Source organism: Poromitra crassiceps (assembly GCF_964638095.1).
Source record: "Poromitra crassiceps genome assembly, chromosome: 3".
NCBI classification, from domain to species: domain Eukaryota; kingdom Metazoa; phylum Chordata; class Actinopteri; order Beryciformes; family Melamphaidae; genus Poromitra; species Poromitra crassiceps.
Window position 1 is genome coordinate 38,984,596 of NC_139625.1, and position 18,211 is coordinate 39,002,806.

The following is an 18,211-nucleotide window of genomic DNA, read 5'->3' on the forward strand; positions in this document are numbered from 1 at the left end:
CTGTGTGTCCAAAGTCACCGTTGCTGCAAGTTAATAATTACATGGGCGGGAATGGGTTTTACAAATGACTGTATGCATTGCTTTGGTTGGTTGATTCTTTCTTTGGGGATCAAGGTATGGGCCAAGTGAGATTGATTGGCCAGGCAAGAGTAGTACAAGTACTACTGTAAATTCTTATGGCTTAAAATTCCTTAAATACCTAAACAGTGACTGCTTACCCTAGATTAATTTCATACATTATTATAGTGGGAAAGCCACTGGACTAAGGACCATAAAAGAGTGACACTAATTTCAGTAAACAAAAAGCATGTATTATCAAAACATGTACCATCAAATACTGTACATATCACTTTAGGAACAGGATGACTCCATGGCTTTTCTAGACGTAGACTTGTGTCAAATGATAGGACAGGAGACCTTTCGCATGATAATCAACAAGAGAAGTTTACGAGTTTTCAAACATTTCTGTGCTGAATTTGTAAATATACATCCAACCAGTAAGTCACGTTTTCACTCTTGTCTCAGTGATAACACCTGTGACTAGGCTGCAAACCAAGGGTAGCATTTTACGGCTTAACCGTCCTGGACTGTATTTTATGGCTTAACCTTCCTGGACTCTGTGTTGAAGCTGGAAGTAAGTAATACTTACTTACAAAACACAGCAAATATTACCATGTTCTTCTCCTGAGTGTGCATGTCAGACCAGTTATTCTGCTACAGTATTTGACAGGCAGAACTGTTGTAGAGATGGCACTTTGCAAACCCACATACCTGCATTCAACACCTTCCCTCTAACATCCAAGCAAGGCTTCAATACAAATCATCCTAGTTTAATAACATGAGGAGCAGGTAGTCTGTATACTGGCAATACCTGATGTAGTTTTATGTACAGTTGATCTACAATAGTTAGAGTACAGTGGTCCCTCTGTTAACTGTTCTAGATGGTCAAGAGTCCTTGTCCTCCCCTCCGGTAATGAAGAGGTGAACAGTCTTGTTGGAGTGCACCATCTGTCCGGCCCGCTGGGCCCCAGTGATGGCGGCTAGTTTCTGGGCATCGTAGCGGGTGTAGAGGGCAGTGCAGGTCCAGCTGGCCTCCTCGCTCTGCCCACCCGCCGCCAGCATGTTGCACACCTCACTGTAGAAGTGGGGGTAGGTAGGCAGCCCATAAAAGATGAGGTTCTGGATCCCTTTGATTGTGTATCTAGAAACGGGGAGGGAGAAATCAGCAGGACTCTGGCAAAAATCTGGTGCAGTATGAGTACAGTTGCATAACCTTGTGAAATCTCATGAGTTTGTCGAATACATAAAGTTCTTGTTTGGAGTAAATCTAGTAAATCTTTTCACTGAAATTACAATTCAAGCTAAAAGGTAAGTAAAGGTAAAGGTAAAGTCCCACTGATTGTCACACAATGTGTGAAATTTGTTCTCCGCATTTGACCCATCCCCTGGGGGAGCGGTGAGCGGCAGCGTGCGCCGCGCTCGGGAATCACATGGTGATTTAACCCCCCAATTCCAACCCTTTGATGCTGAGTGCCAAGCAGGGAGGCAATGGGTCCCATTTTTATAGTCTTTGGTATGACTCGGCCGGGGATCGAACTCACGACCTCCCAGTCTCAGGGCGGACACTCAGACCACAAGGCCACTTAGCTGGTAGAAGTTGGTGTGTGGTTTGTCAATTGATAGACTATAAGTGAAGTAGCTACAGACTTGAGCAAAGGACTTGAATTCTTTGACTCTTCACAGATTGAAATCAGTGGTCTAAATTTTGAACTGCAAAAAGTAATTGATGTGTTAATACTTAAAAGGGACACTCCACCCATAAAACTATAGTTGTTTTTTCTACTTCAGGGTGGTGCTGTTGGACAGCAATAATCTCAACCTTTTCACTGTAACCTTCAGCTCATTTGCCCCCGTGATTAGTATGCTAACAGTTATCTTACCGACATAATCCTCTTTGATTTACAACAGGGGTTTTTAAAGTGTGGGAAAGTGAGCCTCCCCTCAGAGAACATACAGTATAGACAGCTGCGCTGGAACTGCAGGCTTCTCCTCTGATAACTCCTCACTCGTCTCAACAGGCAGTCAGACTCCGGGAGCTCTGCTCACGGCTGATTTGTGCGGTGGAGGCTGTGCAGCTATTGTGCAGCATGGCCAAGTTGCCCATTTTCTTCTTTCCCCTCAACTTGTCTCGCGTCCCCCAGCAGAGGCGCGCCCCACACTTTGAAAAGCTGCTTTACAATATATACCGATACAGATCATCAGGGGAAATGAGCTAACCAGGCGGCAAGCTCGGGCTTGGACAGATGAGGCCATGGAAGTTGATACTAAAACCTCTAGTGTCGGGATGGCCTTGTGGTTGGCCAGGCGGGTCCCCAAGCAGAGGGCTGGGTTTGATCCCTGGTGCAGCCAAACCTACTGAAGTCTCGTTGAGCAAGATACTTAAGCACGACATTCCCCTCAAACCAAACAAAGAACCCAGTGGAACGTCACTTACTGCTTCAGCACTGTACCAGATATTTTCATCCGCCATTTATTTTCCCATAGACATTTAGTAAAATGCTTATAAAATAGTTTTACTTCGTCAAACCAAACGGTTTATAGCTAACGCTATAATCGGGAGAGACCATAGAACATTTCACTCGGACCAAAACTTAAAAAAACAACATCGAAAAAATATTTTCTTTAAACCCGCATTTTTTTTACGTTTTGGTCCCAGTGAAATGGGGGTGGCTGTAGCTCAGGAGGTAGAGCGGGTTGTCCACTAATCGCTTTGGATAAAAGAGGTCGGTGGTTCGATTCCCGCCGCCTCCTGCATGTCGAAGTGCTCCCGATGGTGTGCCAGCACCCTGCGTGGTATCCTGCTGCCTTCGGTGTATGAATGGGTGAATGTACCTACTGATTGTAAAGCGCTTTGGATAAAAGCGCTACACTGTATATAAATGCAGGCCATTTACCATTTAGTTATGCGATCTCTGCTGTTTCTAAATATATCTGTACCGTTTGGTTTGAACCAGTAAAACTATTTTTATACGGAATTTATGAAATTGTGTATGGGAAAATAAATGGCGGATGAACATCTCTGGTACAGTGCTGAAGCAGAAGTAGGCAGTCACTTTGCCTCTCTATACACTAGGGATGGGCATCGAATTTCGAATTTTCGAATAATCGTTATTATCAATGTCGACTTTTATTATTGAAAGTCGAAATTCGAAAATAAAATAAAAAATGTATTTTATTTTTTATTTTTTTTGTGAGTGAAATGTTGCATTGTCTTCCCTGATTCTAAGTATAGTCAAATCGCTTGGTTTGAGCAAGTAAAACAATTTTTATAAGCATTTTAAGCAAGGTTTATGGAAAAATGAATGGCGGATGAAATCCCATGAAGAGGGAGAGGGGGTGACTTTGGCACCCCTTTGGCACTCAGACCTGAGCCTACAAAATATTTAATGAACCACTCATGATTGTCAAAACCGTTTTTTATTTTCGAAAATGTCAATGTCATGTAACATGTTTTTACTTCAGTGGTGCAATGCTTGTTTGAGCTAAAAATCCACAGCAGAAGCTTTTTCTATTAATTAATAAAGCCTTAGACTTAGAATCAGGGGAGACAATGCAACAATTTTTTTTTTTTACATTTTTTTATTTATTTTCGAATTTCGATTAAAAGTCGACTTTGGCCAGCGAATTTCGAATAGTGTTTTTGCTAGAAATGCCCATCCCTACTATACACACTGTTAAAGATGAAGCATTTAAGGAACTGACCTCTTGTAGAAGTGGAATCGTTCGGTGAAGAGCAGGAACTGTTTGTCTCCCTTCTGGAAGAAGTGCCTGGCCCGGGACACCTCTGATTTGCTGGAGTATTCGCAGAGACTGACAAAGTTGATCTCCTCTTTCTTCATGTAGTTGCGCAGACGGACGTAATCAAAGTAGGACGGGATGTAAACCAGGGTGTGTGACATGACCGCGTCCCTGTACTGAGGCAGCACTTTGTCCACAAAGAACTGAAACCTGCAGGGAGTGTGTGCAGAACAACGCAAAATATCACTGGGTGGGACTAGTTTGATTTATTTACACTAGTGTTGGCACGATGGGAGGATGGCATCGACCATCGTCGATGGGCAGACCCCCATCGATCTCTGAGCTTTCTACATCGGACCATCGTGATGTCCATCTGTGGGGTTGTGTGCGCGCAAATGTGGCAAAAAGTAGTAATAGTAATTACTAATTAATATATCCATCCAGCATTTCCAGTGCCGGTCAACGTGCCCGGCAGATTTCAGTCTCCCGGTCAAATGGAATAAATTCCAGGTAAATATTGGATCTGTGTTTATTGATATTAAAAACAATTGATAGCAGGCTATAGCCTATAATCTCAATATTGCCATACATTCCCGGCACCAACCATGCTTCTATGACGGGATTAATCGTTGCAGCTCTATTCTATTTGATTATCAGGCTATGGTAAAGTCACATGTTTAAAATGCAGGAGGTCCTTACCGGACGTCCTGGTCCATGAAGCTGTCAGAGGAGAGCATCTGAAACACATGAGGCAGCTGCACCAGGACCTGACAGATCGAACCTGTCCTTGGCATGTTCTTAGTGGCAATCTGGAATAAAACCATATAGAAAATATTTCAAACAAACCTACATCCAAGTTCTCCCCATGCTCCCATGGGGTTTCCTCCAGATAGGAAGCCCCCGCTAAAAACATGCAAAAAAGAAAAAAAGTCTCACGCTAGCTGCATTTGGCTTCAAATAACCAAGATGGCGACCGTCAAAATGAACAAACTCAAGGCTTCAAAACAGGAGTACACAAACCAATGGGTGACCTCACGGTGGCTATGTCCATATTTGTATATGGTCTATGGTGGATATATAGTGCAGTACCTGTCCACGGTAGTTGGCACAGTGCTTGGAAAGGATGTTGTTGATCTGCGGGTCCTGGACTGAGCTGAACACCAGCGTCTGCCGGTAGTGTCTGGACCAGTTGTTCAGGTTCCACATCCTCACCCTGGAGAAGTCCACCCCATGGGAGTCCAGTGGCTGCAGGTTCACATGCTTCATCACATGCTGTTGAGGGCGAACAAAGTTGAGCTTAGATCGAGCCTACAAAAACAACCCCTACCCAACCCGAGCTCGTGCATTCTGTCTGAGCCCATCCCTGCCCATCCAAATGGCTGCATTTATGGGCCTGAGCCTGGCCCAAACTTTTCTTAGTAAGTTGGCTTTCTATCGAAACCAGAGGTTTTAACAAAGTTAAACATTTCAGGGGAGGCTCAGTGAATGGAAGTAAAAAAATATAATATTTGTTTAAAAGGAGATCTCATATAATAGCCTAAATGTGTGTGATTTGGTGAAAGAGATAATTCAGAGATACACTAGTTTTGGGGAATGTGACATTTTTCTCCACTTTACAGAGTCAGAATAAATAAATGCCTTCAGAGTCAGACAGACCTTTTTAATGTATGCACTATGCAACATCAGGCTATCTTGGCTCATCATGGCTATGGGATCAAATAACATAATCATGATCCCATAGGCCATTGGTTCCCAAACTGTGGTCCGCGAGGCTCCGCTGGTGGTCCGCCAGAGCATTGCATTTTACAGTTTTCACATACTAGGCATCTCACACGCTCGATTCCTAGGCTTGCCTGTCCTGCAGCTCGCCGAGCTGGCCCTGCAGCTCACATACACAGCTGGGCTGCTGCGCGGCCTCGCCCACAGCTCGGCTGCTGCGTGGTCTTGCCTGCCCTATTGGCGCACACGCAATGTCTCCCTCTCTCTCTGTTAGGGATGGGCATTGTAAGGGATTTAAATACTCGAGTACCGGTACTCTCCTTCTGTTATGAAAGAGTACTCGAGTACTCCGCCCCCCCCGGGGGAACGACACACACACATGAAAGATCCTAAGTTTGGCTATGTTAAGCAGTTACCATTAGCATTCGCCAAATGCCTGTGATGAGAGCAGGGGTGATCTGCTTTGTATGGGGCTGTTCACAGCAACTTCACACACATTACCAATTTTGCATGGAAAAAGCGCTGCCTGGTGCACTTTTTAGTTTTTACAGATTGACTGTGATAAGGTGATCCGGTGTTAGCCGTTAGCCTACCTCAGTAAAAGTAATTCCCAATACATGTCGGTAATCATTCCATACTGCTTCTTGATCACTGTTAAGTAAATTCACTTATTAAAAACTCTGGTGTTCTGCCAAAAAGTGATAACTGCAAACATGATAACTGCAAACAGTAATAATGTTCGCTAACGTTAACCGCAAAAACCACCAACAACATCCGAGTGATGGTCCCCGCCCGTGGTGAAACACGGAACGTTTGGCTATGGTAAACAAAGTTACTGTCAGGGGTCCGTTAGTCAAAGTGGTCCGTCCGAGTAAAAAACATCTAACGTTAACATCTTTGCTTGCACATCTATATATAAATTGGCCATGAATGGAAAACAACTGCAATCAAATCTTGTTTATTTTACATCTGCTGAATATAGATTGCGTTAATATACATGGACGTCTGTGTTGCTGGCGATTCGCCAGACGCTGTTAACGTTAGATCGGCCATTTTTATAGGGGAGGGGGGTGGGGCGAGTACCCGGACAGCGGAAACGGTACTCGAGTACTCTCGTTACAAACGAGTACTCGAGTACCCGAGTACTCTCCCCCATCCCTACTCTCTGTCTCTTCCCGCTCTCTCTCCCTCTCGTCTCTCTCCTTCTCCTCTCTCTCCCTCACCCTCCTCATGAGCCTCAGACTGATGACATCATCAGTGATGTCATCAGTGATCATAAAAACAGGAGAAAAGCCAGCACTCTAGATGTCCTTTGTGAGGTTCTTTAATTTCTCTTAGGCATTCACAACGTTTCAGCCTATAAGCCTTCTTCACCGTTGAATCCAGCTCCGTCAGGTCACCTGCACGGGTGCTCTTTACACCCCCTGAAAGTTTCAGCCCGATCGCACGTAAAATGGCATAGCTGTGGCCAGACAAAATTCTTGAAACAGAGGCCGGACAAACAGAGTCCACATTGCCAAATCTAAGGGGAGGTCAGATCAAAATAATAATAACCTTATTATTAGTTTCAGTGGAGACTTTTAGTGTCCCATAGTGTTAATGCTGTTTCAGAGGCATAATATCTGGCACAAATATCTGGTATACTGTCAAGGCTGCTGCAATGTTTCTCTAAAGGCAAGTGGTCATTTAAAAAATCTACACTGGCCGCTGAGGGACAGCAGAGGGTACTGTTTTTTCACCAGCAGTAAAAAAAAAAAAAAAAAAAAAAAAAGATGAAGAAGAAGAAGAAGAAGAAGAAGAAGAAGAAGAAGATTTGTTTTTAATGTATTGAAGAGATTAAGGCATGCAGTAATTTGTCATGTTTAACAGGTTAGTATCTTTACCAAGACATGTTCCCAGTTCTGCATGAGGAAGACGTCGGCCTGGTCCACCACCAGCAGCTCGATGGAGGACAGGAAGTCAAAGTCTCTCTTGCTTTCTCCGTCGGCGCCCAGCACAGTGCGCAGGCCCAGCGGGGACGCGATGATGATGTCAGAGGAGTAGAAGGGGGCGTAGAGACGCATGCTGCTCCTCACAATGGAAATGCCTGGTGGAGAGAGGGGATGGGAAACAGGCTTCAAACAGAGACCACAACGTTGCATTATAAATCCACTGTCATGTCACACCTCTGATGCTGCTTTTTATAGCCCTCCCATTCTCACAGGCAGGGGTTCCCAAACTTTTCAGACCAAGTACCACTACGTGCAAACCCCCCCCCCCCCCCCCCCCCCCCCAACCATGAAATCAAATTAGCTGATTTAGCCATGCAATAGCATCAGAAAGTCTAAATAACGTTAGGCTGAGGTTCAACACACACACACACGGCTGTGAAAAGAGGACCCCTTTGACAATATTTTTTTTCCCTCGCCAAAATTTGGCCGAACTTTGGAGTGTTATTTACAAGCTAGCATGACCAATGACCGAGCAGTATAAACCAATGGGGGAGCTGGCAGTATAAACCAATGCCTTAGGTCAGGGCTATTCAACCTAATTGTTCAGGGGGCCACATTGTCAGAAACCTAAGGGGCCGGACCGTTCCACGAGCTATTAATCCCATTATATGTACACTTGATACAATGCGCCACCACAATTTTGAAAACTTGTATTTCACTAATTCACTACATTGCAAAAGTAGCTTAATTTTCATTTAAAAGTGCTTAATTTCTGTGCAACAAAAGCTGTGTTAAAGCCCCAAAAGTTAACACATTTGAAACAAATCTAAGTATTCTACAACACATGTCAGCCGTCAAATGGCTACACCACAGCATTGTAAAAATGTATAGTGCATCATGAAAGGAAACAAACTGTAAACATTATTTCTTGTTTAGAACCTAGCACAGTATTAAATACTGAGTATCTCATGAAAAACTATTAATATTGCATCTTTTGTGTTTAGCTATGTCTCACAGCATTGTAACATTGTAGTGCAACAAGAAAGGAAAACTACTGTAAACATTTTAACCATATTTCTTGTTTAGAACCTAGCTAGCTACAGCACACATCTCCTGAAAAACCATTTATAATGCATCTTTCTTGATTAGCTACATCACAGCGCCATCTCCTGAAAAACATTATATTGCACCTTTCTTGTGGTTACATCACAGCATCTCCTGAAAAACATTTATAATGGATCTGACTTGTTTAGATCACTTTAGCTAGATCACATCTGAAAAACAACCAGTCGGGTGTAATAAGTAAATGAGGTTCAATTGTTAAAAAAAAAATATATATACGGTATATATATATATATATATATATATATATATATATATATATATTTTTTAGAACTCATCCGCCAGTTGAATAGCCCTGCCTTAGGTCTTCTAGTTTCCTATGATACCAGAAACTTCACTCTCTGGCTTTAAAAGCGAGCCCACTACAGCCTCTGACAGCAAATTTTCAAAACCGTGATAATTCCAGAATATCGCGATATTTCCGAAAATCTCAGAAAAAATTCTCCTCAGGGTTAATGTGTGTATGTAAAAACTGTTGTCTTTAAAAAAAAAAAAAAAAACAAAAAACTCCTATACCTCCCCAGATCTTCCTGTTCTACTTGGACTGAAATGTCTTGTCTTCTTTATTAATAACAACAACTCTGGCTTTAATTGTCCATCATACATGATCATTTTAGGTAAATAGGAATATTTGTTACACCTATTTCATTCAGAGCACTGCAACCTTGACCCTTGCACTCTGTATTGATGTTTATTGTAATGTTTGCAGGCTTAAGCTGTAAATGTAACATGTAGAAGTTGTATTTAAATGTACCTATCCTGAAGTGATCGTCGACGTTGCCTGAGAAGATGGCGTGGTAGTCGTCTGGTCTCTGCAGGTTGGGGGGCTTGTCTCCCGGCTCCTCTCCAAACTCATCCTTGAACCTCTTCTTGTTGTTGATGACCATCTTCTTGCTCTTGGTCTCCAGCAGGCAGATGAGTGTCTGCACGACTCGCAGGGCTCCGTCTCGGAACGGCACGAGGATCAGGACCTGGCATGGGCGTAACAGCCGAGTGGTTGGTCAGAAAGAAATTAGGTTTTGCATTTTCAAACATTGTGGCTCAGGTCTTTGCACACAGAGTCCGTTTTTTTCATATGCGTCTTTTTAATCGGTCATCCGAAAACACAGATGGGTCAAACAGCTCGCAAAAGGCTACTGACTGATGCAAAATATACAGAAAATCAAACTTGTTTCAAAAACGTTGAATGACTAAATACATTAAATTTTGAGGGATGTATTATTGATGACAGTTCTACACACGTTAAGCAGCAACACAAAATTAATTATGGATTACATGAGATCCTCAGCTTGACAATTTGCTCTCTGTGAGGTAAGAAGTGAACCACTCAAGTCTGACTGCAGAGTGCTTAAAATCTGTTTTGGCTCATAACACAAGCGCACCTGATTTGAGTTCACTTCAGAACTAGGTGGAGAATTCTGTCAAGGATGTGTAACATACAACCTAAATAACTATTACACCTAAGCTGCATTTGCACTTGGCACAAAAATAGAATGTGTAAAAGACCAACATATCTTGACAAGAAGCGAAACGTTGATGTTTTAACTTTTTCATTGTGGCTACGAGTGTGCGACCTCCTCTCTCCACACAAGTAGCAGTGTTAACAAACCAAAACTCAATGAGTGTCTTACCTTGGGCCGGGTCAGGCCTTGGTCTCTTGGTTCGTCCTGTGGCTCGGCTCCAGCTTTCACCTCAATTTTCCGTTCTCTCAGCTGGGCGTTGTGAGCCAGGACTCTGGAGTTAGCCTTCAGAACGTGGTTCAGCGCATGGAGGCAGTAGGTGCTGCGAACCTGTGGGCCCTGACTCAGAGAAGAGCTTTCTGGGTAGTACAAGTCCTTGTATGAGCCCATGAGGGCCAGCAGCTCCAGCTGGATGGGGCTGATCTCCTCTGCCACCCCCTCAAGGTTGGAGGTCTGTTTCAGAGATTTCCAGTGGGACTCCAGGACTTTGTGGAAAGCAGGGGGGCTGGTGTCTTTCTCTTGGCCAATGGGGCCAAACTTCTCCAGGGGGCTGGTGCACAGCAGAGTGCCCAGTTTTGGCCACTGCGTGTAGGTGGGACAAAGATAGAAGCACATGAACTGCCTTTATATTGTAGGATTTACACTGAGGGAAAAATCTGGCTGACTGAAAAACCGAAGAACAGGTAGCTTACATTCAAACAGCACTTGACAGAGGAGAGATTATAGTTAAAGTAAAACTGTGGAATTTATACCGTGATCGGAGCCTTGGCTTTGGCACCAGAAGTAATCTTCTGCACATCTTCTTCACTAATCTCTGTGTTCAGATGATGCAAAAATGTGTCTGCATACACAGAAAAATATACCTCAGTCACATCATATTCACAATGCATTATAACTTGAAGCTTTTCATTCCAACGTGAGGTATATCCTCCATTGAAAAAAGTGACAGTCCTCTAAATTTGGAAGATTTTGAACAATATACTGCATTTGAGATGACGTATTTAACTCTTTACTCACCTTTACTGTTCTCTTGCTTAGCGGTGCATTCAGCATCTTCCGGTTCTCCCTCGCTCGTGAAGTTGCTCTCCAGACAGAACTGAGACTCGTTCTCCTTGTCTGTGAACTCCTCTGTTTCTCCTGCCGTCTCCTCCTCCACTCCCGCCCCCTCCTCCTCCTCCACTGCTTCAGTCAGAGCTTCATCTCCGTCCTTCAGCTTCTCCTCTTCCCCTTCATCACCATCCTCCTCACCGACTCCATCAGTCTCCCCTATAAGGGCAAGCCGCAATATGATTGATTCAATTGCTTTATACCATGGTCTGTGTGAATTAGGGCTGCACGATTAATCGTATTTTCATCGTCATCGCGATATGAAAATGCACGATGAACACATCGTAAAAGTCACGTGTTATCGCAAAAAAAAAAAAAAAATTACAGTGCACCTGAACGCAACATGCAAGATACCGGCTAAATAAGTGTCCAAATGTTCATGTCATTCTGGCCAATACTCCACTTCTGTTATAACATTTCAGTCTGGAATATGGAATATCTTTCAATAATCGTTATGACTAAAAGGCTAAAAGTAATCTCATGTGTAAGAAATGACTGTTCTACATTGAAGTAAAAATGTAAATAATTAACTTGTTGGTTTTGGATTTTTTTTTGCTTCAAGAGTGCATTTTTGTTCGTATGACCCTCAACACAGGCTTTGAGAATCCCGTGCCACTTACTGATACGTATGCTTAAATTAACACACTCATATTGCAAAATGAATTTAGGCCCTCACTGTAATACTTCAGAAGTTGAATTTGAAGTTCAGCATTAATACATTTGTCATTTTTTGTCTTAGATTTAGTGTTATTGCAATATAAAACTACATAATTGAGAATCGATTCTAGATTCTGGAATCGAGAATTGTTGGAATCGAGAATCGATTCTGGAATCGGATCATGACCCCAGGAATCGGAATCGGATCGGATCGTGGCTTAGCCGGATCGGAGCACCCCTACCCATTAATATTTTTGTTTATAGCATTTTATTTATTTATCGCAGGTCATATCGTCATCGCAGTGTTATCGCACATTGCAGCTTTTCCTCATATCGTGCAGCCCTAGTGTGAATACTCTTTTCTGATTTCTGACAGGTGTGGATTAAAACTGTGTATATTGCACACGTAGTTCGGCTCAAGTTTAATCACCGTTCTAAATTAATCCATTACTCAACCTGTAACAACGATTTCTCAAAACACCAGTGACTGAAACACTAGCTGACTAACAAGTACAATTCACACCGATTTCAATGGTGAAATCCGTTTCCTGCTCAGCTGCTGAGAAAATTGGCTAAACCTGAGATCGCAACAACACTAGCTTGTGTACGGCGATGGAGCCAACCTTACCCCATTGCAGATTGGTTGTAAAAGGGACTGGAATTATTTGAATCACACTCGGCTTCACATTGGGTGGTTCTTTGCCTCCATGTTGTGCCGTACAACCATGTAAAACCATGTAACACACACCTACTAATTGATTATCTCTTACAGCTATGTTAATCTGTACAAATGCCCTCACACAAAAAGTATTATAATATACCAAACTGAACCTGTATAGTTCAAACGCTCTTAAGAAGGCTCTACCGAAATGCGTGTTTTTTTTGTGATGTGAGCCAAATAAAAATGATTTGTGTGAAGTGAAATGTGAGTATTTTGTCCTCCTTGACTTTGTAAATTGAGATGTGCTACCCTTTCATCTTTTTTGGAACACAAAAAGTAAATTTTTCTTATATATGAGCCAGAAATAAACATTTTGCCTTCACCAAGAACTTCGTCTTCCTCCTCCTCTTCATCACCCGTGCTATCCTCTTCCTCACTCTGGTCGTTGTTGGCAGGTCGGCCGAGAGCTGAAAGAAGTTTCTGATAGGCTGTTTTCTGTTCTGGTTCATCATCCTCGCTCTCAACGTCAGACTGTTCTGGGCTTGCCGGCTGTAGCAGAGAAAAGATGGTCAAACTGAATGGCTCAAAATGTCCTTCAACAAACTCTAGATCCCTGTTAATGCTGCCGAGAACATCTAGTCTCAACAAATCGAGCCAATTCTTGACCCTGCACCTGTATGCATCAATCAAGCTTGTATCTCATAAAATGGGGTTACAGTACATAGGATTTCGTCATTGCTACTCACCAGGTCCACTATTTGAGTTCTCTCAGGTCTTTCGTTGACACTGTAAAAACATAAATCACACTTGGAATTAATTCAGTTATGTGGTTTAGTAACATTGGATGGTATTTAACCTTGACAGCAGTGGGTTGCACCAGCTGTGCGTAAGTTGAAACGTAAGCTAGTTTGAACGTAAAGTCTCACTAAGTCTGAGTTTACGCACTACTAAAAATATTTGGGTTGCACCAAGTGAAATAGTTACAACGTAGGCATAAGTTAGAACTTAAAATTTACACCTACGTCTTACTAGGTGTAAAGTCCTCCGTAAAATAGCAGTTGGCACGGATTGCAACTTGGCACCGTGGCGCATCGTTGTTTTGCATCCGCAACGCGCTCTCCGTGATCAATTATTACACCCGTTGATATTTATGACTCACGCTTTTGTTTCCCACAAGCTGCAGCACTGCATACAAATTAAAATAACCGCAACAATTTAGGATGGTGGTAAATTAGCCTACAATACTGATGAAGAGCTCACAGATAAACGTTAACAGTAATATGAACCTAAACGAACGTTACTCAATAACGTTCTCATTTGATTAGTGTTGATGAAATATGAAAGCACTAATTTGCGGTGGGCAACATGTCCTGTTTTCACTCCACTTACTTAAACAACCGTAAATAAACACCGTTTCCACCGTGCTTTTCACTGATTGGTCACAGATACTGTACACGTCATTGTCTGCGACACTATTTTGGTTAGTATATGGACTTTAGGGTCTACTAGTTAAGATGTACCTTACGTCTCCGTGGTGCAACCAAACAAAGACACAACTTTAGTGTCAAACTAACTAGTTTGAACGTAGCAGTTAGTGTGGACTTTACACCCTAACTTAAGACAGAACTTACGTTCAGCTGGTGCAACAGGCTGCAGGACCTTAAATGTCACCATATAAGTAATTGAGCTAGTTAATAAAAAAAACTATTAAAACTAAACATCCACATAGCCCTCCGGAACAGTGGAACATTATGGGGCTAACATCCACGGTGACTTGGTGTTTGATGATCAGATGTCTATGTGTGGGACAGGAGAACTGTTTCTAAAAGTTTGTATATTGCTGAAATAGGTTCTGGTCAGTGTATCAGATGCCCAAATCAAAGGGGAATCCAAACAATGCGTAAAAAGGTCTTCTCTCATGTTCGTTCGTATACGTTCGCTGATAAGCAAGTCCACGTTAAAAAGTCAGGTTTTTTAATGAGTTTGAATGAGTGTGAATGTTCTCTCAAATCAATGCAGGAAAAGGTTCGTCCCTGGCTGGTAGTGAATGGTTGCTTGAAAGTAACGCTAACGTTATAACATTTTTTTACGTTAACGTTATAACATGTACCCATACTTGTCACTTGTACGTGGCTATGTTATGACTCTCCAGACACCTTGTAAGTTACGCTAACGACTTAACGTTATCGTTAATGGCATCCTTCATTGCTAATGTTAGCTAGTGTGGGCTAAGTTAGCTAGCCAAACAGCTAATACAAATACGAAATACTGCTTTAACACAAGACTAGGTGACTGTGCTGCTTACGTGTCATGGAACGGGTGCTCCTCTCCAAATTCTTTCAGATGTTTCTTCTGTTTTTTTGACAAATTCATAAAAAGTTGCTTATTCTGCTTTCGTTTACCCTTACCCATGTTGACAGCATGGATGTAGCTTTCTTTTGATAGGCGGCTGGCGCACACATGCTTCCTTTCATGCTGACGATGCGGGCGCTGAGTCGGACAAAGATTGAGGACGGACCGGAACGGACTAATTTTACGTCGGACAAGATGGATTATTATTATTATTATTATTATTATTATTATTATTATTATTATTATTATTATTATTATTATTATTATTATTATTATTATTATTATTATTATTATTATTATTATTATTATTATTATTATTATTATTATTATTATTATTATTATTATTATTATTATTATTATTATTATTATTATTATTATTATTACTAGCGGGACCCGTGGGGACCCCCCCTAGCCCCCCTGGTCTGGAACATGACAGCATCACTGATGATGACATCATCACTGATGACATCACATCATTAGGTAATTAGGGCCATTACTGATGACATCATCACTGATTACATCACTGATGACATGACAAGAGGAGGTGAGGGATGCCGGGTGGCATAAAGCACCAAAGATGAAAAAGAAGAGAGCAAGCTCTCGGCAGGGAAACAGTGGATGGATGGATCCAGAAGAGGGCAGTAATGCAACTTTGAGGATACCAACTGCCATAAAACACCAAAAAGAAGAAGATGACATCACTGATGACATCATCACTTATGACATCATCACTTCTCAGAAAGATGACATCACTGATGACATCAACACTGATGACATTACTGATGACATCACATCATTAGGTAATTAGGGCAATCACCGAATTAAAAAATCCAGCACCATCATGCAGGTCACCCGCACGGGTGCTCTTTACACCCCCTGAAAGTTTCAGCCCGATCATATGTAAAACGGCATAGCCGTGGCCAGCCAAAATTCTGCTCACTCACTCACTCAATCACACACACACACACACACATGCACACTTCTCTATTAATTAATTAATTAATCAATGAATATTGTTGTTGTTGTTATTTATTTATTTATTTATTTATTTATTTATTTATTTATTTATTTATTTATTTATTTATTTATTTATTTATTTATTTATTTATTTATTTATTCATAAGATATGGCTTCCAAATAGATTTCTGACAATAATTTGATTGATCTTTGCTCTCCATTAACATCCAAATCTACAAGATCAAATTTGGACAGCGCCTTCAAGGGTAATGGAGAGTACAGCAAAGTGCAACAGGTTAAACAGGTCCATACTGCTCCTAAGCCAATCATGGCTTGTAGCCTATCTGAGTACCTAAAGACTAGACAACAGTCTGTCTGGTGTTCGAAGAGTGACCTTGGTAAATTATTGACGTGATGATATCAATTTACTGTTTGCCTGTTTTAGCTGTTACCATGGCAGAACCTCATTTATTATTAACCATACTGGTGTCCAGTTTTCCCACTCTGGCCATTTCCAGGCTCAGTTTTGACACGTCAATGGGGATATTAGCCTATTGTTTTATAATTGCGCACCGCTATGGCTTAGGTTGAAAGAGCACGTCTGGCTTCGGTGAGTGGCACTTAAAACATGTAAGACACCTTTTCTTGTGTTTCAATGGAGGGGCCAAATGTGAAACAGGAGAAAGAGAAGAGCGGGAGAACGGTGCGGTTTCGGGTGGCATCTGCGAACAGCGGCCGCGTGCTGACGGAGGTGTTTAAGGATGAGACGGCGTGGCACTGCGACTCGCTGGACTCGGACTGCACCAGCAGCCCGGAGGCTGAGCGGGACGGCTTGCCGCCCAGCTGCAGCGAAGCCAACAGCCACCTGAGTGGTCTGCTGGGGGAGGCCATCCAGGAGGACAGCGGGGGCGAGCCAGACGACCCCCTGCTTTTGTACGCCAGTGCCAAGAGAGAGCTGCTCTTCAGCAACAAGCGGATCAACATCTGCAGCAAGAACGGGACCGTGCGAGGCGTGAGGAACAAAGTGAGCGCGGGTCAAGTGCTTTTCAACAACCTCTCCAACCTCTCCAACATGTATTCTGTAAGTTTCACATGCTCTGAAGGTCCCAGGTTGATTCTTCGTGGCAGAAAAGTAGTATGTATGCATGTGACCTAGGGCTGGGCAATGTATCGGTATTGATATGACACTAGATATCATCTTAGATTTTGCATATCGTAATATCGTGATATTGCAGGTATTGACTTTTCCTGCATTACAGTAAAGTGATGTCATTTTCTGAACTTAGCTTTTCTATTATTTGCCTTTAGTCATTATATCCACATTACTGATGATTATTTATCAAACATCTCATTGTGTAGGCTAAATATTTAGTGAAATCACCAATAGTCATCCCTACCCTACAATGTTGTTGCAATATCCATAGAGGTATTTGGTCAAAATATTGTGATATCTTAAGTGCTTGTGACATCTCACATGTGGCTTTGACTTATGTGAACATTTCTATTGATTTCTATTGTGTATCACAATTCACCCTAAATACAGGGCTGGTCTGTATTGCCCAGCCCTATTGTGAGCATCTCAAAATTGATCATAACCAATAATGTCATGGCTCTCTCTTGAAGGGGACCCTTCGTCACAAGAACAGGAGACCCTGGGAAAAGGAGTGAACAGATTGGAAGTAGGAGTACTGTATTCACACGATTTGGTCAACAGGAATCAAAGGCCACAGAGTTTGAAGTTTATCTTGCTCAGTCATTGTTTCCTAAGATGACTCAGAAGTATTTGGTCAGTAACAAACAGAAGCAACATGTTTTGACTCCATATACTATTTATTTTTTTGGAAGGGCTACTTTGTTCAGAATGGGTTAAAAAAATAATGTGTTGTCCTTTAAGGAAAAACAGTCAAAAACTCCTACGTTGTCGTTTCTCACCAATCTGTGAAGTTCAGTGCATTCCAGGATTTTTTGTGATTGAGTGTAGACTAATTTACCTTTTTGCTGTCTCCATCTTCCCTCGACCTGCCTCGTCTACTTCTTACTTCAGGTAGTAATTTTCCTACATTTCCCAGAATGCCTTTCAACCACTCCCAGGAACTGGCTTGACCTTTGTTGTTTTCAGCTGCAGGATATAAAGGTAGAAAGAGCAATGGTGATCGCATCATTGCATCGAAAGAGCATTCTGATCTATTGAGGCTGCTGTCATGGAGAAATGGATATTTCTGATTGATTTCTCGCTGTATGATTGCTGAGCGTTGGTTCTAGAAAGAAGCCTACATTTATTAAAGCTGACAGTCTGCTCTTCAACCACAGGGTCATTCTGTCATTTCCTGCCCAAAGTAATACAAGTGTGGAGCCAAAATATCAGCATGTAGTTATATGCAAGCATTTATGGAGCTCACTGTTTATTTGCAGAACTTCAATCGTCATTATATCTCAGAAGGTTTGAT

The 18,211-nt window shown here is 42.1% G+C and overlaps 1 protein-coding gene across 1 annotated transcript; it reads right to left on the reverse strand.

Moving 5' to 3' along the window:
- Window positions 1-931: 931 nt before the first annotated feature.
- Window positions 932-14,892, reverse strand: utp25 (UTP25 small subunit processor component). The gene is made up of 12 exons (XM_083633400.1): window positions 14,761-14,892; window positions 13,202-13,241; window positions 12,839-13,004; window positions 11,048-11,296; window positions 10,783-10,871; window positions 10,202-10,612; window positions 9,325-9,541; window positions 7,401-7,603; window positions 4,888-5,070; window positions 4,498-4,607; window positions 3,763-4,008; window positions 932-1,201 (listed from the first exon to the last, which is right to left on the reverse strand). Exons 1-12 carry the CDS (start codon window positions 14,865-14,867, stop codon window positions 946-948), a joined length of 2,277 nt encoding a protein of 758 aa, XP_083489526.1. The 5' UTR covers window positions 14,868-14,892; the 3' UTR covers window positions 932-945.
- Window positions 14,893-18,211: the final 3,319 nt, after the last annotated feature.